At 44.3% G+C, this 27,627-nt stretch overlaps 1 protein-coding gene across 3 annotated transcripts in view; it reads left to right on the forward strand.

The window, feature by feature from the left end:
• GLIS1 (GLIS family zinc finger 1) overlaps positions 1 to 27,627 on the forward strand; it is a 1,244,663-nt gene that overhangs the window by 970,204 nt on the left and 246,832 nt on the right. For 2 of the 3 annotated variants that reach the window (XM_069642164.1, XM_069642166.1), the window contains exon 5: positions 16,538 to 16,648. In XM_069642164.1, the coding sequence (XP_069498265.1) occupies positions 16,538 to 16,648 (111 nt within the window). The remainder of the gene's footprint in view (positions 1 to 16,537; positions 16,649 to 27,627) is intronic. The other variant, XM_069642165.1, reaches the window with a different exon arrangement.

The raw sequence follows: 27,627 nt of genomic DNA on the forward strand, positions 1-27,627 counted from the left end.
ACATCTATGGCAGGTATTGCGAGTTAGACAAGTCCCAGAGCACTTGTTAATCTTAGTCCAATCTTTGTATTGAAGGAATTGTGCCACTGTGCGCTGGGAAATTGTCTGCCTCATTTAAAGTTGAGAAGGGCGTAGACAAGGCTGTGTGATGGCCCCTCTGCTTTTCTGTATATATATATTTATTCAGTAAAAAAAAACTTTGTTAAAGGGACGTTATGGTTAAGTTGCACTACTAAAAACCTCTGCAATTCAGTAAAAAAAACTTTGTTAAGGGGACGCTATGGTTGTAGGTAAAATCGGAAAACCCCTGAAATTCGCCTGTTATGGTAAGCTAAGCAACCATAACTCGCGTCACCACTGTGCACTGCTAAAACTAACACCCAGGACATCAAAGATGACATCACAAATATCATTGATGACATCACTGATGACATCACATGACTGGCTCCTTCTTTTTTGTTTGCTGACATATCTAGGCCAGGTGGTTTTCTTCACTGAGTCACGAACGGAAAATTCAAAAAGGTACTATATTTGTTCAGGCGCATCATATGAAGCATATACATAGGGGAAGAAGCAGGACTGAAACAGAGCAATCATTTTTGTGCGTGAATACTAGCATGTACATTATACACAGTTGCTAATGATACTGCCTCTTGGTTGCTTATTGTACTCTCCATATATATGCCCTATATTTGTATGCATTGTACTCTATTTATGGTTTGTATGTATTGGTAGAAATATGTTGTCAGTAATGCATTATTAGCTACTTACTGCATGTTTCACAGTACGGAAAAGTGTGATACAGAAGCATTCACTATTTTTTTATATAAGTTTGGAAAATTACAAATATAGCACCTCTGTGGTGTATGCTGCAGCCAATACCTACATTTCTGTATGAGTAGGTTCCTGTACTAGAAAGAACACTGCAATGGAATGTTCTTTAGAATACTACTTTGAGTAATAAACTATGTAGTGTATTACACATCTCTCGATAATCCCTGATACATTTTTGGCAACATTACATTCACAATCCCTTGTATGAAATGTAAATGCACATGTGATGTCATCAGTGATGTCATCAATGATATTTGTGATGTCATGTTTGATGTCCTGGATGTTAGTCCTAGCAGTGCACGGTGGTGGCGCGAGTTATGGTTGCTTAGCTTACCATAACTGGCGAATTTCAGGGGTTTTTCGATTTTACCTACAACCATAGCGTCCCCTTAATAAAGTTTTTTTTACTGAATTGCATAGGTTTTAAATAGTGCAACTTAACCATGACGTCCCTTTAACAAAGTTTTTTTTACTGAATTTCACAGGTTTTTAGTAGCGCTACTTAACCATAACGTCCCTTTAACAAAGTTTTCTTACTGAATTTCATAGGTTTTTATTAGTGCAACGTAACCATAACGTCCTTTTAAATGGATGAAGACCATTACCACCCTAGCTTCCCAAAGCGGGATCCCGGGGTGCTAAAAAAAAGATTTTTCTTCCCAAACCGGTACACCTGCGACGTCCCGGTGTAGGAAGGAAAATCCTTTAACAAGATGGTCACCATGGAAAGGGAAGGCAGGGTTCCATACAGGCCCCCTCTTCACTTCACAACACGTGTGCACGGTCTTCGCAGGTACGTGTTTTCTACAGCGCATGTGCATGTTCAGATGAGGCGCGTGTTTTTCTTCAATGCGTGTGCATGGTCTTCTTAGCTATGTGTTATGTACAGCGCGTGTGCGTGGTCTTCACAGCTATGTGTTATGTACAGCGCGTGTGCGTGGTCTTTGCAGCTACGTGTTATCTACAGCGCGTGTGCGTGGTCTTCGCAGCTACGTGTTATCTACATAGCGTGTGTGCAGTCTTTGCAACTACGTATTTTCTACAGCGCATGTGCCTGGTCTTCGCAGCTACGTGTTATCTACAGTGCGTGTGTGTGTTCTTCGCAGCTATGTGTTATCTACAGTGCCAGCACGTGTCGTGGTCTTTGCAGCTATGTGTTTTATACAGCGCGTGTGCGCGGTCTTCACTAGTACGCTTTTTCAGTTAACTCCTGTGCACGGTTTTGTTCAACGCGTGTTCGGATAAGGCGCGTATGAGCGAGGAAACTCGTGTGCGTGGTCTTTGCAGCTACGTGTTATCTACAGCGCGTGTGCGTGGTCTTTGCAGGTAGGTGTTTTCTACAACACGTGTGCGTGCTCTTCGCAGCTACGTGTTATCTACAGCGCGTGTGCGTGGTCTTTGCAGCTACATGTTTTCTACAGCACGTGTGTGCGGTCTTCACTGGTACGTGTTTTCCATTAACTCCTGTGCATGGTTTTGTTCAATGCGTGTGCGTTTTTGGATAATGCACGTGTGAGCACAGAAACGCATGTGCGTGGTCTTTGCAGGTACATGTTTTCTACAGCGTGTGTGCATGGTCTTCACTGGTACGTGTTTTCTGTTAACTCCTGTGCACGGTTTTGTTCAACGCGTGTGCGTGGTCTTCTCAGCTACGTGTTATGTACAGTGTGTGTGCGTGTTCGGATAAGGCGTGTGTGAGCTCGGAAACGCGTGTACGTGGTCTTTCCAGCTACGTGTTTTCTACAATGCTTGTGCGTGGTCTTCCCAGCTACATATTATCTACAACGCGTGTGCGTGATCTTTGCAGCTACGTGTTATCTACATCGCGTGTGTGCAGTCTTTGCAGGTTCGTGTTTTCTACAGCGCGTGTGCACGGTTTTGACTGCCACGTGTTTTCCGTTAACTCCTGTGTGCGGTCATCATTTCTGCGCGTTTTCTTCAACGCGTGTCCGTGTTCGGATGAGGCGCAGGTGCAAGTTTGAAAAAGAAAGTGTGTGCGCATTTTGACTGGCGTGTTGTATGTGCAGAGCGGGTGAAGTTGAAGTAGTTCTGCGCATGCGCTTTACTGCGTGAGCATGGTCTACACCGCTACGTGCTTTCTTCGCGTTCGGATGTTGTTTAGTTAACACGTTTTTATGCTTCTTGCAGCCATATTCCATCCCATCCTCATCACCCCTCACCTCCCCAAACATTATTTGATCAGCTTCATGAGTGAAATGTTGTTTTTTTTAATATGTTTTGCCGCGATGTCCGTGGACACCGGATGAGAATCCAAGATGGGGGGCGTCTCCAAAAATCTGATGCACTTCACGCTTCACCCCAGCCAATCGGAGAGCACGTCATATGTCTGCGGACATCACGCAAGCCGCATGACCAATCCTTGGCCAATCCTTGACCTGTTCGCATAGCGAACAGGGAAGTGTGTCCGCAGAGCGGACATAGATATCACTAATTTGTGTGCCTTACGTTTTGGTCATTTTAAAGAAAACTCCTTGACGGATTTACAAATTAACAAAAGCACGCTTTCGGGACCAAGCCGCTGCTCCTGCTGCAAATTTGGTGCAAATCCGTCCAGTGGTTTGGGCTGTAGGCGTGAGCAAAGTTTTTTCCCATTATGTCTATGGGAAAAAAGACATTTTGGGACCCCCCCTATAACTTTTCTCCCCCTAGACGAATCCTCACCAAACTTTGCAAGAAAATTCAGAGTGGCACATATACTTTTATTTCAAAGTTTGGTGAGGATTCGTCTGGGGGGGAGCGGAGTTATAGGCCGCCCAAAAAGTGCTCTTCCTATGGAAACAGCAATTTAACCATAACTACACGGCCACTGCCGTGGCCGTGTAATATATCAACTAAGTAATTAGGGACCTACTTGAACATTGTTTGGATCTGCCAAAATTAGGTACAGATAGGATATGATATGATATGATATGATAGGTTATTTATAATGCGCTTAATACCTACAGGTTTCTCAGCGCGGACCCGGAGATCGAACCTGCATTGCTCCGTGTCGTCTTGCTTCCAAGGCAATCAAGTTGCCCCTGAGCTATCCTCCCGAGACCGTCCCTATTTTTTGCAGATGACGCGGTCCTGATGGCTTGGACTCCAATGAGGCGTAGGAAGACCAAAGGTTCCTTTAGGAAGAAATGTAAAATATCTGGGCCCGAAGAGCAACGCTAGCAAGACCATGGTGATGGTCTTCCGACTCTTACGCTGTAACGTACAACATCTGGATGTGAAGGTAGAGGGTAAGAGCTTGGAGTCGGTGGCATCTTGCGATTACTTGGTACTGAGGTTTGCAGAGAACTGCCTCTGGTCCCCCCACCTTGTAAAAGCTAGCTCTACTCCAGATCGCATTAGTGGGGTCATGAGAAGGTTTACCCAAAGGCCTGGGTGCGGGGCAGTACTACCAGCGATGAATCTGTACAACTCCCAGGATTTTATATGGGACTGATCTTAGGGGGTGCTCCAATGCCAGGAGTTTACCACCATCAAAGATACCTACTTAAAAAAGCTACTCTAGCTCCCGTTAAGCACCCGTAATGCCTCGATCCAGATGGAGATGGACATAAGGCCAATAACTGTAGAGATAAAACTTGAGCCAATGCAATACTGGGCTCGGATATGGGGCACCCCGGGGTTAGCAAGATATAGGGAAGCTTTAAACCTATCAGGTCTCTGGAGGGAGAAAGATCACTCTCTTGGTTTGATCATGCCCAGAGGTGCCAGATGGATATGGGCCTAGGCAGGTATTGGGAAAATCCACACAAAGGTAGATGGAAACAGCACATGCCCTACATGTAATTTGGGTGAGGAATCAATAGCCCATTCTGTTAGAAGGACTTGAGATCACGATGTGTGAAGGTCCGTGGACCAGGCCAAGCACTGAAATTGTGCAAAACGATGCAAAATTTGAATATTCTTTACTTTGTTGCGAAGTATCTACACCGAGCATGGCCCAGGGGAATTATTTGTTGAAAAGGGCAGTATAGGGAGGAAAGGGTACTGGGTGGCACCATCTGGAAAATGGGTTCATTACAGCATGAGTATCGTTATGTACTGTACGGTATGAACTTTATATAGGCATTACTGTAGGATATTAGTTTGGCTATTCATTCTATGTATCTTTTATGGTTGTATGTATTTTATCTGTCCTATAGCTAGTCAAAAAAATGTTTTTAGCCTGTTTATCATTATATATTTAAATTTCTTCTTATATTTTAGTGTGCAATCTGCTTGTTGCCTAATGTTTTTATGTCGAATAATGGCATATGAACAGAACAGATTCTTAAAACGTTTCGATTCAATTCACCAATAATTGTACGCTACAATTGTACAACATAAGCTTTTAATGGGGGTCATTACGAGTATGCTGGTCCAGAAATAAGCAACTTGTACCAGCACCGTTTCCCGACCGGTATACACCGAGTCTGCTGGTCAGGGCAGTGACCTACCGGCAGGCCTGACCTGCCCGTAGTTCAGGCCGCGACCGGCAGATAAATCACTGAAGCACTGGCACCGTTAACAACAGTGCCGGTGCTTCAGTGGTTCCCATCCCATGGAGTCCAACAGTTACTTCGCCACCGGTAATACTGGGATATTGGGTGGTGGAAACAGTGAACCGAGATTGCCGGCCGGCATTCTCGTAATGACCCACTATGTCTCAAAGGCTTCTTCAATCACAATACGGTCGCATTTAACAAATACTTACATTCTTAGCAGCTAATGATTTTGGTCCATTTAACATTATGGAATGTCAAATGTGCATTAGGCGCAGTGAATGCAAGCAAGCATTGCAGAAGTGGCCCGCTCATATTTTCTAATGCAATCAGTGCTGCAAGAACAGTCTCATTTGGTTAAAAGGTAGGAATCCACTGCTCCAAATGCTTTCAGATTTGTATTTATTTCGGTCTCTGTGCACGCCTTGAAAACTTGCATGTGAGACCCATGCATGTCATTCATCTGATTTGGCACATTTGGCAAGTGCATGGAATTCATTGAAAAGCTGCAGCAGGAAATCATGGCCGCCCCCAATGGGCGAAACCTCTCAGTCTCTGCATGTGTTTGCGAATATCTATCTATGCCTTCAGTGCTTCCCTTTATAACTGTTTCCTCTTTCTTGTTCTTTCCTCTTATCTTCTGCTTTCCAATCTGAGACAGGCTTGCTCTGCAAAAAGGTACAGTACTGACTTCTGAGTTGCTCTAAACTTGCCTGTAAATGTGCCCTGCTTCCTTCAGATTCCTTCCGCCTCCTTGCTCATTCGCAGACCTTGTCCCTTTAATTATATGGGTGTTTTCTACATTTAAAAATGCAATGATGGTGAAAAGTAGGATAATGAAGATTTGCAATTTCGTAATTGTTTTATCTGGAAAATAAACATTAGGTAAGGGCTTAAACTCCAAAAAACACCCTTCATTAATTCATCGAGGAGTATACTTACGAGGAGTATACTCAAAACCAGGGCAATAGCAGAAGGCCTGGGCATGCGCTGTGTATTTTATCTGGCACAGATACTCCAAGGAGCAGCGTACAGTGTAAAGAGAGAATTTACTTGCACAGGAGCGTCTGAAACATGAGGCACTGTTCATGCACTGGTGTGGGACGCGGGGTCCAGAGCCCAGAAAACAAGCTGTGGTGGGATTAGGGAGAACTGGCGGCAGGTTGTACAACACAGAGGTTTCATGTTCTCCGATTCTAGGTTTTTACAATTTGAGGCACAACTCAATTAATTAATTTGATCAGAAGCACACATGGTCTGTATTAAGTGTCAGAGCCCAGATTAGAACCCAGTTCTTCAAGTTCAAATGGTGGTAACGATAACACATGTGATATTTTAAATTGTTCTTCCTATTTTTAAAGTACCAGCTAGCATTGAATTGGGATTTCATGGGATATTTACAGCATGTAAAGAGCTGCAAATGGTAAATAACACTAGACCACAACCCTAACCCGAGCGGAAATATACACACCTGCTCCTTCTGCTGAATATCCCTTGATTTGGGGTGAAATCTGTTGATAAAGGGCTCCAGCAGGGCTGAAGTCGAAGGTACACGTGGGTGGATGGAGTCCCCCCACATTTATTTCAGCGGGTACCTTGATATGCTATTTTCTGTTCACACCACATTCAATTGGTATGTTAATAAGTCCCCCCACTTTTTTTAGGGCTTGACTCCTGGGTTCCAGTGTGTGTGAATTTTCATGGGCAACATTTCTGATCCATTGTACGGCAGGGTTCGTTGGCAGGGCTGCTGGAATTGTGGCCCTGGGGTGGTGCAAGGACCTAGAGCTGCCATCTACTCTACGTGGGACAGCGCTGTGAGGAGAAGGGTTCCTGATTGAGGAGCATGTGTGTCAGAGGGCCGGCATATACATAGGGTGGTATGCATTGGGTGGTGAATGGCTTTTTAGGTTCCTCTTACCACCCCCCTCACCGTATTTAATAGATGATTTCACTCACTGTTTTTGCTCATAAAATAATCAAATTGCATGCATCATCTACCTGTGGTGCTAAAAAGGACTTGGATCATTTAATTGAGCAAATATTGACCAGAATCCTGGCACATTAAAAATCGTACTTGAAATTGTTGCTACAATGTTACCATTTTACACTGCACTATACTACTATACAGTTAAATAGGCAACTTAAAAGAATTGCATGCCATCCACGGGTGTTGTTAAAGAATGACATTTTCGGTAATTTCTATGGATATTTCGAAATAGTGGTGTGATACACATTTTTGGGGGAGGGGCGTCAGCACTGTGAAAAATATTGAAATGTTCAGCTGGTTTTCTGTAAGAAACTGCTAATTTGATTGGATGGCTTTCCTTTAACTAGCACTTTTTCTGCATCGCTCACTCCACGCACAACCCTCGATGCACGCTCCCACCTCAAACCTACACTCGGGTAAGCCTCTGCTTGACGGGTATCCCCACAGACAAGGGAAGTTATGCGAAGTCCAGAGTCAGAGTCCTAGCCCTCACACCACCAGTCACTGCATGCACCAATCACCCCACAGCATGCCTCCAGACAGTTCAGCTGCAGCGACACCACGCTTGCAGCGCCCAACCGAGCAATCCTACACCACCTCCACAAACGTGCAAATCACCGCCGCATACAGTAGATCCTCGTCCAAAACATCATGACAGCAGACTCTGGTCCATCAGACAGATGAGCTGTGCAGCGAATGCACTGCCTGACAAGAATGTGGAGCGGAGCCGCAAAGCCATACCAATGGTATCTGTGAGCTATATAGAAGACCCTTTGAATTTGACATTGATAGGCACATCTCTGGCATTCCATAATCCTGCATTGAAGCACATGCCAGAGAAAAGAACACTTGCCAACTATGATATGATATGATGCGGCATTTATAACATGCCTGTTCACAAGTGTTTCTAGGCACGGCATATGGGAACATCGGCTAATTTCAGTAAAATAATGCGTTCCTCCTTCAGTTATTTAGCACAACAAAGACGGATCTTGCCATCAATAGCCAGTGAAAAAACGATATCTAGGGAAAACGTTGCAAGCAGAAATGTAGTCCGTGAAAAAGTCGTAGAGAAAATACCTCTGCAGTGAAAAAGTTGCCAAGCAAAATGTAGTCAGAAAATTCAGAGGAAAAGTAGCCAAAAATGCAGTGGTGCAAGGGTAATTGTGAGGGCTAAGAAGGGTTGTGTGGGCTTCTGATTGCCTAGTGTTACTGCTAGAATAGGGGTTAGGAAAAGGATAGTGGTAAGGGTTACAGTAAAGATTTTCTTTAGAAATTGGGTAAGAGTTAGGGCCAGGGTATATGCTGCAGGGCTGGCGATGTTGGTCTGGCTAGTTGTTAGGGTAGATTAGTGTCAGGGTAGGTTTTAGAGCAGCGGCCATGGTAAGGCTAGGGCTTATTGGGTAATGGTTTGGGTAAGTGTTAAAAGAAGGGATAGGGAAGTTGGGGAGGGCTAGTAATGTTAGCATAGGATAAGGGTTAGGATAAACCTAGTGGTTAGAGCAAAGTAAGGATTAGGATAAGTGTTAGAGTTGAAGGTAGGGTGAGGCTAAGGTAGGATTAGAGCAAGGGCTTGGGTTAGGGCAAATGCTCTGACATTTGTTTCAAGCTGGTGATGTGGTTGGAATTAGGTTCACTGTTCATTTCCGATAGATTTTGTATTGGGTAATGTGCAATTAAAATGCTTAAGAGCGCTGAAGGGTTAGAGTTCTGTAACTCTAATAAGGGGAAGTTTAAGGAATGGAGTTAGGGTGATTGGGGAGGTTTTATTAAAGGTTTGTATCATTGGTAGGGTTACAGGCTTTCACTTTTGTGTATTTAAAAATAGCTTTTTTGACGACCTTAATACTGGAAACATTTTGATTGTATTGAACGAATGGCTTTTTGCAGGCTTCATTTTCTCATGACTCCATTTTGCTGGGGACATTTTCACATAGAACATATCAAGTTGGCAGCCATTTTGGAATACAGACTTGCCACATAGTCCCATGTGTGACCAGGTGCTATTGAATATTTCCAAGAATGCAGTTTGGAAAACAAAACATACGGGCATGCCATTCACCTTACAAATGCTGAAGTCATTGGATCTATAGACAATGAAAAGCAGTGGTTTATAAGGTTGACTCACTGTGAGCTCTTCCGCAGATGTGCATTTGTGAGGGTAACCAGACACATGGGCAAACCAAGCAGGTGCAGAAAGCCCCTTCAGTTCTCCAAAAGAAATGGACGTGTTAAAGGCAGAGGAGAGTTTAATAACAACACACACATATTTACTATTGAATGATAGAAAAAACGTTAGAAAAACTGATAGCTAGCCAGCATAGCAAAGCACCTACCTCGCCAGCACCAAAACCCTCTCCCCCATTCGAATTCAGAGACATCACTGAATCAGAGGCCATTACCCTCCTCAAATCCATTAAACCATTGAACTGTAAAGGTGATGCCTGTCCAGCTCAACTCATTAAAGACTCCGCTCACGCCTTGGCTCCCTTCCTCACTGCCTTCATTAATGCCCCCTTCAGATCAGGCCTTGTCCCTAAAGACCTCAAAGAAGCGTGGGTTACGCCCATTAATCAAAAAACCATCACTCGACCCTACCATACCCGGGAACTGCAGGCCAATCACCACAGTCCCTTTCCTGCTAAAAATTCTCGATAAAGCGGCCTATATTCAAGTCCAACAATACTTGCAGGAGAACCAACTCTTAGGCCTACGGCAATCAGGTTTCCGCCCAAGACATGGCACGGAATCAGCCCTCCTCGACTTAAAAAACCAAATGGACGACGAGAGACCTAGGCAAGCCTGCACTTCTCCTACTCCTTGACTTATCAGCTGCTTTCGACTTGGTCAACCACAACACGCTGTGCCGTCACCTTGCTTCTGCAGCCAACTTCTCTCCTTTCTCAAAGATAGGGCTATGAAAGTCTTCTCGGACTCTGCCTCGGCCACCCCGAGCCTACTTAAATGTGGAGTCCCACAAGGGTCATGCATAGCGGCCACGCTCTACAACCTTTTCACCAGGCCACTGTTTAGCATCCTGGATGCCATGGGCATATCATACACCAATTATGCGGATGATACGCAGGTGTTAATCCCTCTTACAGGTGACTACAAGACTGACATGTCTAATCTCACGGCTATGTACTCGACTATCCAATCCAGGATGGCTGACAACTGGCTCTGTTTAAACAGCGAAAAAACAGAACTCCTACTCATCGGCTCACCCACCACCTTGGGCAACCTCAGTCAGGAATACTCCTCCTTCACTATTGACAATACACCCATCAAAGTGGCTGACCACATCAAAACATTGGGCGTCTACCTTGACTCAAACCTCACCATGGACAGACAAGTAAATGCCATCTCTACCTCATCAGCTTACTACTCCAAAATCATTAATGCAGCCAGACCCTTCCTTTCACAACAGAACTGCCTAGCCATAGCCAGAGCCATCATTGGCTCTAGACTAGACTATTGCAATGCCCTACTATCGGGGACGTCTGGCAAAAACCTTTCTAAACTGCAAGTAGCGCAAAACAATGCCCTCAGGGCAGCCACCAGGACCTCAAGAAAAGAACACATCTCAGCAATCAGGAGACAAGTTCACTGGCTCATGGTTAAACAGAGAATCATTTTCAAAACTCTCTCACTAGCGCACAAATGCCTCCATGATACTGCCCTTCCGTACCTTGTACAGAGGATTGTGAAACACACTGCCACAAGACCCCTTAGGGAAGGTTACTCTAACCTTATCCTAATGCCCAAAACCAATAAGGCCCGTGCAGGAGGCTCCAGCTTCCCCACGATAGCTGCCACACAGTGGAATGCCCTCCCGCCGAGCCTCAGAATGATTCAGTCCCACCTAGCCTTCCGCAAAGCACTTAAGACACAACTTTTCATCTAACCAACAAGCTGTTTTGATATGGCCGCCTTAAGAAAAATTGTTATGAACTCTGTACGTGCAACTAAGAGACCTGTTTGGTCATATGTAACCTGCCTACTGAAAATTCCGTGTAATCTCTTGTAAGCGCCACGAAGCCCCCGGGCTGTACGTGCGCTCTACAAATGCAAATAAATAAATAAATAAGGGAAATCATATTCAAATGACATATCTGCAAAGTATGCTGATGATATGTGAGCGGGGAATTCCGTATCTTCACCCCCATTTATCTCATGAAATTGTAGAAAATGTTTGTCAATTTCTAGAAATAGTCGAAATAGCTGTTTTGAAACGTGCAGAATGTAATCTGTCAGGCACTTAACGTGTTGCCCAGCTACACTGTTATATCGTGGACACAGTGAGTTGGGGACATTTTAATTTGAATAGTTAATTGCATGGAGAGGAAGGACCATTTCCGTCTGCACTATAGTGCAAAAGGTCCCCGCTTAAAACTTTCAAACGTGTATTGGTAAATAAAAAGTGCAAGCCACCTGAATTTTCTTTTACGTGTGTGAAAAAGCGTTAATGCCTCCACAATGAACAACTGTGGGAGGCATTAACAATGGAACCCACTGCATGACTGAGAACATGAAAATAATCACAAACAGTTGGTAAAGCAGGTGGACCTGGCAGGCGGAACGGACAAATCAGGCGAGTGTGGTAAACTTACTCTGCTCCACAGCTCCACCCACCAAATTAAAGAAAATCTAGCAGGAGGGATTAAGTGCCATTTAAAGTGTGCCGGCACTTTTACCACCACTTTTTCCAATCCACTTAGAAAAGTATCCCAGTGATACTAATAGAACACCTCCAATGGCATACACATCCTATACTAATGCACAACATCTACCATACACAATTAGGACACTTTCCAATCACACACTACGCAACCTTACGAATCCAAACCAATGGCAGATGCGGGAGATACACACACAGATGAATCAAACATTAACATTGGGCCTCATTACATGGTAGGCGGTAACCATGGCGCTATTAGCGCCATGGTTGCCGCCGGTACCGTACCGAGTCCGCCACGGTGAATGGCGGAATTACTGCCACATTCCAAGGTGTGTGGGGGCGATAATTCCGCATTCACCATGGCACTTCACCATTCCCATCTAAGCCCCCATAGGGTTCAATGGGAATGGGAAAGGCAGCAATTACGGTACTGCAAATTGCGGTACCGTAATTGCCTCCAAGGTCCCTTTGCGGCCCCGTTCCTTAACGGCTGGTAAAACCAGCCGTTGAGGTCTGGTCCCGCAAAGGGACCTCGTAGTAAGGCGGTAAGTGTTTACCGGTACCGGTACCCTTACCGGTAACGGTAAACCCTTACCACATTCCATGTAATGAGGCCCATTGTCCTGTTATTCCTTCCCAGTTAGCAAGAGCAAGTAGCAGAATGTTTATCAGCAAGCAACAGTCATTGCTGAGTTGTCCATGCATATAGAACGTGCGTGCTTGGATCTCTAAATAGTGCCTCAATGCATCTCAAACAGAGGGCTTCTTGGTGGTTCTCGAAGACCATGGTCAAGCATGTTCCCCAAACACGAGGAAAGAGACTGTCTACTCTACCCTAAACATGAAAATAAGGCTATCGTTTGCTCACCGGTGGGTAGTCATGGCCAGGCAATGAAGGCCACGCTCCCTGCAGTGTGGTGTTATCCTAGATGCAGGGTAATACTTTATCACCGTGAATTAAACAGATGTCCAGACAGACGTATGGTTGAACTGAGAATTCTATGTCCAGCTGATGAGATGGAAGGGGTGGCCTCAGGTGCCCTGTGAAGTAACGGTGCGCTACGCTGTAATGGCATGGTGAAGGTCGGATGTGCTACAATAAAAGCTGGTGTGCAAGCCAGTCCAGAGCACAGTGCCAACTGACCAAGAGATTCCTTTGCAGCTGGATGGTCCTGTCTCTCACCCCCCTCAAAGCTTCAGACATCACCTGTGTCACCATAAGACCTGAGTCCAGAGACTTGTGGAGGGTGTGGATGATGTTGGCGCATCCAGATGATCTTGCCGTGGAAGAGCGTGTGCTGCCGCATGATGACGCTGTACCCCCCGCCACTGCGTAGACCCACCTCTGGACTCTGAACAATGGACATTCTTATATCAGAGGAGTAGAGTGGTGGCAGCAGGACTCTTTGGGACACCTGGTGCCTGATTGACTTTGCCATGTCTGTGGGCAGTCTGCTTTGGGGAGCTGTTATGCTGGTGTGCCATCGCCACCCGCAGACTAGTGACAGTCTTTCTCTCTTCTCTTGTGGGCCAGCTGGTGCTCTGGCTATGTTTAGTTACTGGCCACCCTGTTCTCCTCCAGGGAGTTTTCCTCTGGGGGGGGGACCCTGTGAACCACTGCTCCTGTAACAGGGGATGCCCAGTTTGAAGAGACCATCTTTCAATCTATCATAGCCCTCTTTCCTTCCTTCACTATGTTTGGCTTTCTCTAGGAATCTTCTACCTTGGTTTCAAAGATATGGATCTGTTTTCTAAGTTATCAGCTTCCTATGTTATTTAGTGTACCAAGTTGTGTTCATAAACCTTTAGTGCTAAACTGTTCCTTCATATGTAAAAGTAGAGTCTTTACAAACAATAAACACATGTGTATTACTTTATAATTCACGCAGGATAGTTATACACATATGCATACAACTCTGAAGTAAAATCATTTAGTGAAAGACTTGAGGCTGCAGATTCACTGCGCTTTCAAGAGTCACTGGCAAATCGGGTAAGTGTCCATCATATATGATGTGATATTTTATTTATATCGCGTCCATGCACAAGTGTTTCAGGGCGTGTGTCATAAGGTTACTGGGTGTCTTGGGGGCTTGCAGGGACTCAGTGTGTCTATACCTTCCCCAGGTCCACTAGTCCAACCTCATTGGTTGCTTACCTAAGAGATCAGGTCTCAAGCCAGGTTCAGATGCTTTGCCTGAGCAGAATGTGATGCTGACCCACCTTCACATGGGCATCAATGGAGGAAACCTCACTCATGCTTTGGGACGCCTTTCAGTTCTGAGGTGCCCGGTTGTTCAATTTCACCTCCTATAGAACTGGTGTCCACAGTCAAAATCTGGCTGAACGATGGTGATCTGGACCCTTTCCTTGTTATCAGGCCTCCTGTGTAGGAAGTACTTGATTTAATTGAGTTTGGCAATGAGCTTTCAAATGCTGGTCTCTTGCAGATCCCATGCAGCCATGGGTCTTGTGGACAGGTCCTAGCTCTTCATTGGCCTCTGGATGCATCGTGTGTGTGGCTCTTTGAGGTGGAGACCAGTGTGGAAGGTACATAGAGAGCACCGAGGCCACGGCCTGCTGCTGAACATTAGCACAGTATGGTGCAGACCCTGGCAAATAGCGGAGACACTGTGTCAGTATGGGCGGTACCCTCAGAGGGAGGCCCATCTCTAGGGAGATGCCACTGGGTAAAACACAGTTGCATTAGGTTGCAGGGGATGGAAGCATTCAGTGCTATATTGTCCTTTTAGTTACAGCCCTGGTTGGGCTTTGAAGCTGTAAGTCTGTGGCTCAAGTGCTGCTGTTCACTTCAGTTCTTGCAGGTCCTCTCTCCAGCACTTGTATCATGCACTTGCGCAATCTGAAGGACACAAGGCCTAGTAATATTGTTTGTTCTGTCCTCCCTTTGTCTCGCCTTCCTTGCCTTGTTGCACCTAGAAACACTTGTGTACAGGCGCGTTATAAATGACTTATCATATCATGTCCTTGACCAGGGCTGGCATGCAGGGGAGGGACGCAGAAGATGTCAATCAATCTCTCCAACTGAAAGGCAGTACATCTTTGATCTGTGCATTTATTGGTTTTCATGAAATGCAAACCTAGCTGGCTAGCAACAGAGCAGTGCACAATAAGAGGATGCATTTGCAGGATAACATTAGAATTACAGAATGTAATATGCATTCAGAAGGAATGAAGGAACCATGCTGATCAACGAAGAGGATCATTTATAAAAATGTATCTAGTGAGACAAGGATCTAACCGCTGGGTGATAGACAGTGCTGTGTATCAGCAAAACGTGCAAATCGTAGAACAGCTGAGTTTCCCGGTGGCACTGGCACCTACTGTAGGAGTCAGCCTTCTTCCTAATAATATCATGGACCATTGTCAGAAACTAAGATGGGAGAAAGATTTATTTTCTGATGAAATGAAACCTGTTAAAAGCAAAGGTCACTGAAATGCAAGCCCTTAAGAAGTTTTAGAACTTGAAACCTGTTTATCATTCGAACTGTGTCTAGATATCTGTGCAAAGTCAACAACTTAGACTCTAGGATACTCCATAAAAAAAAAAGTTCATACTGCTTCCAACCTTGAGTTGATCATTTCAGGAACACATATATTTCTGTTATTATAAAAGGTCAGGCCTGTGAAATGCTACCTCCATTTTAGTTGATTTCAGGCAACCACAACTCTTACACCTGGTCCACTGTGAGACTTACTCTATTCAGGTATGTTTGCCCAAGGCGGGATAGACTGTAGGAAAAAGTGGGGGGGGGTCTACCAAGAGGCCTGTGCCTCAGAGAGGCCAATTGGGTGGGCTGAAGGCACCCATCTGACTCCTCCATAGCCTCACTGTCTTTCTAAAGAGACAGGCCTGTCTGGATATTTTTCAATTTCCCTAAAAGACAGTCAAACGATGAAGCTTGCAAAGCTAGATATTTTAAGGAGGGTAGAATAGTAGCCTAGTTGCGAACTTCCTAGACTTGCAACCTAGTGGCCTGGATTGTATCACTGAGATTCAGCAAGTGACCAAAATGAAAGTATATTCTGGCCAACTCACTTAAACACTGTGCCACAACTTGTCAATTATGTGCACTGTAAATCACACCGTCGTTTCTATGAAGTAGTTTCAGACAGACTGCAAACACATAATCGATCCTGTTTCGGATTCTGCTGCCAGATCACCTAAATTGTATGGATGCCAGATGATTTTCCAAGGTGATCTGCTCAGTGGAAGCAAGTCTGCCACTGGCCACTCGGTGCTAATGCCATTTTTCACAGATCAATGAGTGTAAATGTTGTTATGCCAAAGGTTGTTTGGTGCATACTTGCCAGGTAATTGTACACATGATGTTATCAGTCACTTTTCTCCAAAAAGCACCATGCTGCTTCAAAAGAGCTAGGTCGTGGAAATTCAGGCACCTAAAAATGTTTCCAATACGTGTTTTCACGTGATATCTCTCCTTTGCAAACCTACTGATCACAGTGGGTATCGCCTAAAACAAAGCCTTCTCCCTTTTTCTTTTCAAACCTTTGCAGAAACCTTATGCCTGCCAGATTTCTGGGTGTTCGAAGCGCTACACCGACCCAAGTTCGCTGCGGAAACACGTGAAGGCCCACTCTGCCAAAGAACAGCAGGTGCGTAAGAAGGTAAGACATCCACCGACAGCATGCTAGTGAAAACCCGAGGAGAGCATGTCTTCAATATGCTTCAATTAATTGTTAAGAGTGTTGGGTTCCTCTGGATGCCAGGGGATGGTGCTAGGCGACCGCAGCATCTGCTCCATGGTAGGTGCTTGATGATCCACATTTTTCAAGCACTCTTCAGCAAATGGTCTGTGTAGTTGCAGGCACTCCTAGTGACTGTCTCCCACTCATCCAAATAATGCACAATAGCAGTCATGCTGGGAGAGTCGACTGTAGTGTCGGCTGGTGAATTTTTTAAATTGGAGAGCTTAAATGTTTGTCCAGAATATAGGGGAGTGACCATGCATAGAAAAAGAATGCAGATCATGAGTGGGGCATTGGCTAGTGCTCACCTCTCACCTCATGAGAAAATGTGTAAAATATTGGGTTCAAATCGTACATTTTCAGCACACTTTCTGTAGAAAATTGGGTAAAAAGACAGTTTTCAATTGGTGTTGGGTAGGGTAACATGCAAAATATCCAATAGATGTAGGTCATCAAAATTGCACAGGAGCATTTTCCATCTCATTTTATGATGCCTCTGCACACATTATATCCAAGTATAACAAACATGTTCATGTTGTCTTTGCCTATACATGTCCATGGAGGCTGCACCAATATGTGGCAGTATTACCATATATGAAGAACGTACATAAAATAAAAATATTAATTATGTCAGGCATTGAGAAGCCAGTTACAACAATCTATGCTTGGTTTCCTTGGAAAGAACCAGTAGAGAAGGTGAATGCATGGAAAAACTGGTATTTAAGTTGTATTACAAAGATAGTTTGAAATCAAAGCTTAGTGAAGTAAAAAACCAAAAATGGTGTCTATAACAGCGCTAATGAAAACAAAAGAACAATATAGGGAAATGTACCCTAATCCCTTGCATTCAATTTTATAAAGCGGAGATAATCCCTTCGTTGATTTATGAGCTGAATTTGGAGATCCTGATTTTGGTTGGGTCGAAAGTGGAGGCCAATCTGTGGGGAAATACTTTGGGGATTCCAACCTGTGCCCCAATAGCACTAATCAGATATGAGCTTGCTCTTATTTCAATGAAGGCAATGGTAGAATGGAGACACATTGGGCCCGATTCATGGAAGTGTTTTATAATGACGCAATCCCATAGGAAAACGTTCTGTGAATCAGCCCAATTGCCTGATAAAGGAATCTTGTAGTGTCTACCATGGATTCCCTCTACATAGATCATCATGACATAGAGACTAAAGGAAATTGTCCAGCTTGAAATAAATGGATTGCAAGTACATTGGCTCTCCTGTATAAAATGAACACATTAACGTAGGAATTAATCGCTGCCCCGCAGCTCATTAAAAAACAATATTGCAAACAGGATTAGATTGAAACAATTAAGGGGGAAAAAATGCAAACTCCCCTCACAATTAAGCCACGTTAATAAAAAAATACAATGCGATACCGCATTATTTGGAAAAATTACTACGTAGGTATTATAGAGGAATGTTTATGGGACTAGGATTTAAATTAAAATGGCCGTTCTACCTCAGGAAATGTCGATTTGGGTGATTTGGAGAAGAAATAGAAAATGCAAGAGATTGTTTTATTTAATGCCGGAAAAGTTATGATGATCCAAAAGAAGTATTTCCGGCAGTGTGTACATAATGATAACTCTGAGTTCTGAACAGTTCTGGTTCAGGATACTTAATAGGAACAATCGGTTATCAATTGCAGATATTCAGTACATTCAGCATTTACTGGAAAGGTGTCCTGTTTGGGCTAATGGGGAAGAGGGAATGGGAAGAGGTAAATGGATAAAGGGAGCAACTTTATATTCTCCTTAATATTGGCATAATGTATTTGTACATTGTATTTAGATGTGTTTTGTAATCTTTTATTAAACAATGTTGTAAAGGTTTTATTAAACCATACACACGTCAAATAAATGTATGAACATACACCTGTTGGCTTTACCAGTACAAATGCAATAACACAGTAAGAAAATATGCCAGACTTGATCCACCAATGTAGGCCAGTACCGTGTAGGAACACTCATCATGCTACCTTCACCCTTGATACCCAGTAAAAATGCTGTGTCACAGTAAAGCAACCTGTCCAGACTGGACCCACCAATACACATAGGAACACTCATAATGCTGCCTTCAACCTTGATGCCCAGTAAATATTGCCATGCAACTGTGAAGATGTGTCTAGACTGGGCCCACCAATGTGGCCGAGTACCACCTACTAAGAATCATTGTGATGTCTTCACCGTTGGTGGGTCCAGTATGGCCATATTGCTCTAATCTGGCATGCCATTTTTTTACTGGGCTTCAAAGGTGAAGGCAGCATGATCAGTGTTTCTCCTCAGTACTGGCCCATATTGTTGGGTCCTGTCTGAACATGTTTCTTTACCCCTAATGCTCAATGAAAAATGCCATACCACAGTAAAGAAATATGAACAGAATACAGAATAGACCCACCAATGCGGGGCAGTACCTATCAGGAATACACCTTATGCTGCCTTCACCCTTGCTGGCCAGTAAAAAATTCCATCTCACAGTAAAGCAACATGTCCAGATTGGACCAACCAATGTGTGCCATTACAAGTAAGAACTCTCATTATGCTGCCTTCCCTTTTGTTGCCAAGTAATACATGCCATGCCACAGTGAATATTTGTCCAAACTGGGCACACCAAGTCATCAGGTGAATTAATAACAATGCCCAGAAGGCAGAGACCCTGGCCAGTGCAATCAAAGGCCTGCTGCCCAGCTGGCACAACGGCATCTGCATTCAGCAATGATCATTCAGACAGCATTCATTCCTCATTCACTCTCACATTCAAACACATTTATACAGCTTCTGGTCTTCATTCAACCTCGCATTCAAGCACATGCATCATCATTCATCACTTATACAGCGTTCATTCCTCTTTCGCTCTCACATTTAAGCACATTTATATATCATTCATATGTCCTACACTCTCACATTCAAACACACGCATCAGTATTCTTCATTTATACATTGTCCATTCTTCATTCACTGTAACATTTAAACGCATGCATCCTCATTAATTATTTATACAGCATGTATTCTTTATTCACTCACATTCAAACAAACACATTAGCATCCATCATTTTGCATTCATTCTCACATTCAAACATACACATCAGTATCACTCATACAACATTCATATATCATTCACATGCATCAGCATCCATCATTTATATAACCTTCAGTATTCATTCATTCTCACATTAAAACTCACACATCATTCCACATTTACAGCATTCATTCTTCTTTCACTCACATTCAAACCCTCATCAGCATTCGTCATTTCACAGCATTCATTCCCCATTCATTCTCAAATTCTAACAGATGCTCAAGCATTCATCGTTTATAGAGATATCATTCCTCCCTCACTTTCACATTCAAACACGCGCATCCATTTATCGTGTATAGCAGTCATTCTTCATTCATTCACTTATTCAAACACACACACATCAGCATTCATTATTTATACAGTATTCATTCTTCATTCATTCTCACATTCAAACACATCAGCATTCTTCGCTTATACAGCATGCATTCATCATTCATTCACTCTCACATTCACACACACACATGCATCAGCATGCACTCATTATTCATTCTTCATTCACTCTCACATTCAGACACAGATGCATCAGCATGCATTCATCATTCATTCTTCATTCACTCTCACATTCACACACACATGCATCAGCATTCATTCAGCATTCATTCTTCATTCACTCTCACATTCACACACACATGCATCAGCATGCATTCAGCATTCATTCTTCACTCACTCTCACATTCACACACACATGCATCAGCATGCATTCAGCATTCATTCTTCATTCACTCTCACATTCACACACACACACACATGCATCAGCATGCATTCATCATCCATTCTTCATTCACTCTCACATTCACACACACATGCATCAGCATGCATTCATCATTCATTCACTCTCACATTCACACACACATGCATCAGCATTCATTCATCATTCATTCTTCATTCACTCTCACATTCACACACACATGCATCAGCATGCATTCAGCATTCATTCTTCATTCACTCTCACATTCACACACACATGCATCAGCATGCATTCAGCATTCATTCTTCATTCACTCTCACATTCACACACACATGCATCAGCATGCATTCATCATTCATTCTTCATTCACTCTCGCATTCACACACACATGCATCAGCATTCATTCATCATTCATCATTCACTCTCACATTCACACACACATGCATCAGCATGCATTCAGCATTCATTCTTCATTCACTCTCACATTCACACACACATGCATCAGCATGCATTCAGCATTCATTCTTCATTCACTCTCACATTCACACACACATGCATCAGCATGCATTCATCATTCATTCTTCATTCACTCTCACATTCACACACACATGCATCAGCATTCATACAGCATTCACACACACATGCATCAGCATGCATTCAGCATTCATTCTTCATTCACTTAGATAATTACATTCCTCCTCGCACCCATACAGCATTCATACGCTGTCACATAAACACACACAACCAAACAAGATACACTTTCCTATTCAGGCATCCACAGATACAAACCCTTGCTTAGACAAATACATGTTTTAAATGTTATTTACCTGTCCGCAGCCAGGCTTTCTTCCGGTCTCCTGGCCTTGCGCTACCTTGGCAAAACTGGCCTACGTTTGTGGGCCAGCCCGGATACGATTTTTACTGTGCCACAGTACAAAATACATCCAGACTGCCCACTAATGTAGGCCAGTCGTGCCACGTAATAACAACATGGGCATCAAAAGTAAAGCAGACATGAATCGTGTTTGCTGTACTCTTAAAGTCCATAAAAACATGCAATGTCATGACCTAGCATACCCTCCCTCACCGTCACCCAGGACATGACATTGCAGCCTCACTCCCCCCTACACACCACCCTTTCTCTCATTCCTGCATCCATCAATTTCTCCATTCACTCACCCACACTACAACAGACACTCTCCCATTCACTCGCGCACACTTACAGATACAAACACCTGCATGCATGCAGACAGACCTGAAAACACATGCTCCTACCCTGCAGCCCCGGTCCAGATGCCGTTTCCACAGAGGACATCTGGCTCCCACGCAGCATGAACAGGAACCAGGAATCAGAGAGAGCTGCCTGGTTCCTAAGGGCACATGCAGGGTAGTCATAAGGCCTCCTAAACAACATCCAATAAGGCCTAAATGTGCAAGGTGGCACAGGAGCACCCGCTAGGCATATTTAGGCAGTTGCTCACCTGCATCCTCTATGGGCCTTCAAGTCTGCGGAAGCAAAATGCCCCAGCCTTGCATGACCGACAGGACACGCGTGATGGGGAACCTCACTTTGGCAGTTAAAGCTAGCCCAGGAGCGCTTGAAAGTGCTTATCCTTTACTGGCTCGTCCCAAATAGGTAACAGACAAGTCAGCACCCCATCACCCATTATGGGGCCGCGGCCCCTGGTTGACTGCCGAAGGTTTCTTTAGTTAGTGAAGTTTGATCGCCTGAGCAGTGCTGTGCCAGTGCCGTTATGCATTGTCGTGGGATCAGTCTGTTGACCTCACTAATGGATTGGTAGTGGCACACAAAAGGAAGGGAGTGGGTACAAAGGGCAGGGATTTAATCAAAATGCTTATGCTTTTATTTGATTGTTAAAGCCGCATAGATACATCACATTAAACATTAAAACACATGTCTTTAATATAGAGCCACTTTTATGGCACAGCAGGTTTTATTACCCAACTCGGTGGCACACATTTCATTAACCTGAGAAGTATGAAAGGTTGCCTCAACCCATTGTAATTCAAACTGGTGCTTGAGGTTTACACATAAATCTCTGCAGCAGGCACTTTGCAGGTTGAGCTGCCTCTGGCAGGATGCTGTGGCAAAAGAGGGTATCCCGTGATTTTATCGAATGTGTTTTTTTCCCGAAAAATAGTAATGGGGAGGAGGGGGGTAAGGGTTTAAAACGGGTGGGGAGGGTTTTAAGGTGGGCTGAAAAACATAGGTAAATGGAGGGCTTGGGGGCTTGAACCCCCTAAATAAAAAATGTAACATTTGGTGATTTCATTCAATGGATTTCTTTCTGTAAAAAATCCATATAATTTCTTTTTTAGACATAATCACAGTGAACCCAAAATACTAACTGTGTCCTAATGAGCCCACCCACCTGCCAATTCTGCTATCTCTACCACGATACCATGCAATTAAAACGTGTTTTCATGCAGTCATTTCTACCAAGGCTTTGTCATTTCAAAGTGCTCTGAATAGCAGGTGGTAATATCAGCATCTGTCAAACTGGGAATGATGAAAGGCAGAGTGGTCCCTGTCAGAACGTTAACCTGTAAGCAAAAGTGTAAGCACACATCTCAGCTAGTGGTTAACCCACTGAGCTTTGTAACTGAACTACATGTAGCAATATTCTGACTAGTGAAACAAGTTACTGTGAAGACGAAAAAGAATGTCCTAAGTCTCTTGTAAGAAATTCCTCACAAACCTCTACATTATTACACATGCAAGGGCTGTTGGTTTTATCGGTTACAAACGCCATCACATTGGGAGGTTTACTGTCAAAAGGAGCTTTTGATTGGCTTTGTAATCTATTTAGAAAACTACCCAAGGGTCAGCAGTAGTAACCATGGTCTGAGAGCTCTTTTGTCAGGAGGATAGCTTTCAAAACGAAGCACACAGCATTTCAGCAGCTCATGTAGCTACATTTCACAGGACAAATCGGAAGCATTATTCAGCTCTGGATCCTTCCCCTCCCCTCTGAAGCACTCCTTTGTGCATCCTCTTCTCAAGAAACCCACAGCTGATCCTTCTTGTCCAGCTAACTATCGCCCGATTTCCATTACTCCCTTTTTTGGCAAACTCCTGGAAAAGTTGGCCATATCTCAGCTTAACCTCCATTCCAATTCTGTTGGCTGTCTCCATGACCACCAGTCTGGCTTCAGAGCTGCCAGAAGCATGGAAACTGCTCTCCTAAACATCTGTGAAGATCTGCTCACCAACCTTGACTCTAACATTACCTCTGTCCTCATCCTCCTCGATCTCTCTTCTGCCTTCGACACGGTCAACTATACCATCCTGCTCAACCGTCTCCGTGAAAACCTGGGTATCACTGATCAGGCTCTGGCCTGGTTGACCTCTTTCCTCTTAGATCAACCCTCCCAGGTCCAACTTGGGTCCTCCCTTTCATCTATCTTCCTCTCTACCTGTGGTGTTCCCCAGGGGTCTAACCTCTCGCCCTGGCTTTTCAACCAATACCTGGCAACTCTCGCCCACTGCATTGCCATTTTCTGCTCATATTTCTAGTGCTACGCTGACGACACTCAACTCATTTTCAGGCTGCCCTCTGCCACCTCCTCTCCCTCTCTCATCTCTGATTGCCTAACTGCCATTCAAGATTGGTGTGCCGCCAATGATCTTTGTATGAATGCCAGCAAGACGGTGATCCTCCTCATCGGCACAACTTCACCATCCTTTCCTCTCACTCTCTGGCCAGCCTCTCTTGGCCCTCCTCCTATCCCCACCTGCGAGGCTAAGAACCTCGGGGTCATCTTTGACTCCACCCTTTCCTTCTCCGCCCACATCTCTGAGGTCTCTAAAAAGTCAAATTTCCAACTGCACCTCCGCAGAGGTACTCTGCCTTTCCTCTCCTTCCCCCAGAAGCTCATGGTATCTCAAGCTCTGGTTCTCTCTAGCTTGGACTATTGTAACAGCCTCTTTCTAAATCTACCTGCTTCTACTCTCCGCCCTCTGCAACTAATCCAGAACAGGACTGCGAGACATGTCCTTGGCCTCAAGCCCTGGGATCGTATCTCTCCAGCCCTGAAATCTCTTCACTGGCTCCCAGTGGATGCAAGGATTAAATTCAAAACCCTCTGCATTGTCCACAAGGCTTTCTGGGGCCTGGGTCCACAATACCTTCAACTATCCCTCTGCAAATACCTCCCCTCTCGAGCTCTTCGCTCCTCTACCTCCAACTCACTCAGGGTCAGTCGTTTTTCCAAGAAACAAGCTGGGGGTAGATCTCTGTCTTCGGCTGGGGCCTCCCTCTGGAACAGCCTCCCTGCCACTCTAAAACTTGAGGAGAACCATCTCCGGTTCCGGAAGCACCTCAAGACCTTCCTCTTTTCTTCTGCCTTTGCTGCCCCTCTCCCCTGCTGATCTATTCTCTCTTGGCACTGTGCACCTGGCCACCCTCTGTCTTTTGGGCCCAGGTACCTGCTCATCCTGTCACCCTTCGCACTGCCTCCGGGCCAACCCTTGCACTGGGGTCTGTATCTGTACCCATACAGCCCCCCCTTTTTCTTCCTGGACTTATCGGACCTACCCTGTCTGCTGCCTTAAACCTAGCACTTGCAAATTGCTTGCTGCATTACCACTGTTTGTTGCCTTTATTATTTATTTATTGTTATTTATCTGTTTCTCCTCAGCTTCGCACTTTCCACTTCTCCCCCCTTCCATGCACTTTTCCCCTCCCTCTCTCCCATGCTCTTGCACGTTCTCAATGTCACTGGGCCTAGTAAGATCACTGTTTTGTTCTCCCCTGTTCCCCTCCCTTGCCTTGTCGCGCTCTGAAACACTTGTGTAGGAGTGCGATAGAAATAAAATATCAATCAATCAATCAAGCTCTGTGAGGGAATAAATCCATTTTGAAAAGCGCTATTTTGCAAACTTGCACTATGTGTTATGCTGTTTTATAAAATATTTGATGATCCGTTAAGTACGACCTAAAAGCGCCTCAACTCACTTTTTGTTGTTACCATGGCACTTTAAGACCACTACAGTGCTGATACGCACAATATTCAGACAAATAACATAACATAATAACTTTAGAAGCGGACGGTTCCAGTGGATTACTTCAGCGTTATATTTATCCACTCAATGTCTCGCTACTTTGTTTGTGGCTTGTAGTTCCGAGACACACAACATAATTCCTTGCATTTATTTTGAAGTATAAATCATGTGGCAAAAAATACTTTGAAACAGCACCTATGTGGATATATTCTCAGGCCCCTCTCTACCACTGAAATTGGAAAAATAATGGTAAAGATAACTACATACATAATTTTGCAGCCCCAGTGGTAATACATTTTAGTAGCCTCCGGGTGGGGGAAACCAGCCAACCAGGTGGCTAGGAATGCAGGCTTGAACTGCTGATGCAAGCCCACATTCCATCCAGACTGACGGCCGCCATCTTCCCCTCATCCGCCTCCCTCTTTTTTTACACACTTCCCACCCCCCACTCACCTTATTTCGGTTGCGGCGGCACTCATTGCTGCAGCGCCGCAGCAGATCCTTCATCCTGGCTCCAGCTGGCCGCCATTGGAAAGGGAAGAGGGGCCTCTCTTCTCACTTATCTTATCAGCGTATATGATTTCTTTGTATTTGCATGTAGTTTTGTTTTGTCACATTTCCATTCTTTAAGTATTCATATATCGTTTCAGTGCACCCCCGTCTCTTCATGAGATCACTTTACACCTGTCAGACTTCACTTATAGTTCTTCTATGTCCAGTGGTGTCTGCAGACTTCCTTCTACCACATCAGTTTGAGGGTACATTCAATACGGTTGTCTGAGTGCACAACATCTTTCACATCTTCGATGCATTATTGGGATGATACCAGGTGTCACGCACAGTGCTTTCTTGCTGTTCTTACAATAAGATGGAGGTGAGGGGGTGGGGTCTAATGATGTGTACATCTGCCTCTCTACATTCCCCCCTCTGGTCGAGTCTTTCACCACCTCCTCAATCTTCTTCACCTTTTCTTCACACTGTGGTTTCTTTGGAATCCATATCTTAGTCACCCCCCTTAGGCCACCTGCATTCTTTATGTGTTCATCCACACTCCAGGTCATATGGAAGCACTCCCCAGTCAGTGAACAGAACACCCATCATCCAACATAGTTCTTATGATCCTTAGGATACTGAAACTTCATTCCAGGAGGTAGCAGCAGATTTCCTTGATTTGTAATCACTTGGCATTTACTGCAGCTTTAAGTCCTGGCAGGAATGTGGCTGTAAATATCACTGCTATCCTATTGAACAATGTATGCTAATCAGTACTGTCCTGGTATGTTTCCATTGATTTTGAGAAAAAGTAATTCTCTCTCTTCTGTCGGGTGAGGTTGCACAACCTCTTCTTTCTTTGGTGTGCCTCCATTTTTGGAAAACTGTCTGTGTGGATATCACTTTGAAAGATCACACATGCAGGAATATGTATTATCACTATACAACATATTCCTTTCCAAATGTTAGACAGCTTCATGTAAGCTTTGGATCCACAGGCCCAACAGTGGTCCATCAATACAGCAGTTCCTCCTGCCATGCCTGGTACATCAATTATTTTCTTGCATCCTTTATTTTCTCCAAATTTGGTAAGACCACTGTTTCTGAAATAGAGTGATACATTCTTCATGGGCAGTATGTATACAGGTCCTGCTTCATCTTCAAACCATGTTAGTAACTTTGCATACTTGCCCAGTTTTTAACACAGTCATCATTCACTATTTGCAGTACTTTCACTGGTGCTGTCATCAATAGGTGTCACTGCATGCCAACATTCCTGCTTCCAACCCTGTACTTGTGGATACTTGTCCATATACCAATAGCTGAGGTCTCTCCCAGCATCTTGGAAATCCTAGTGTTTCCCATGTATCTGCACAATTCAGTCTTTTTTGTTCAACAATCCTTATCTCTCCTCCAGTCAGGCCACTAAATGAGTACATGACCATTCCGCTCTTCCAATTCTGGTCCTTTTTCATTTTCTGTGTCTTTATGTAGGAATCTTCATAGGGGAACGGTCTCTTTGACATCCATTGTACGGTTGCCCATTTCCCTTTAAATTGTCCTCTTGTCATACATGCTGCTAGATAGCTGAGGCACT

Source organism: Ambystoma mexicanum, chromosome 1q (genome assembly GCF_040938575.1).
Source record: "Ambystoma mexicanum isolate Mex_15411 chromosome 1q, UKY_AmexF1_1, whole genome shotgun sequence".
In the NCBI taxonomy this organism is placed as follows: domain Eukaryota; kingdom Metazoa; phylum Chordata; class Amphibia; order Caudata; family Ambystomatidae; genus Ambystoma; species Ambystoma mexicanum.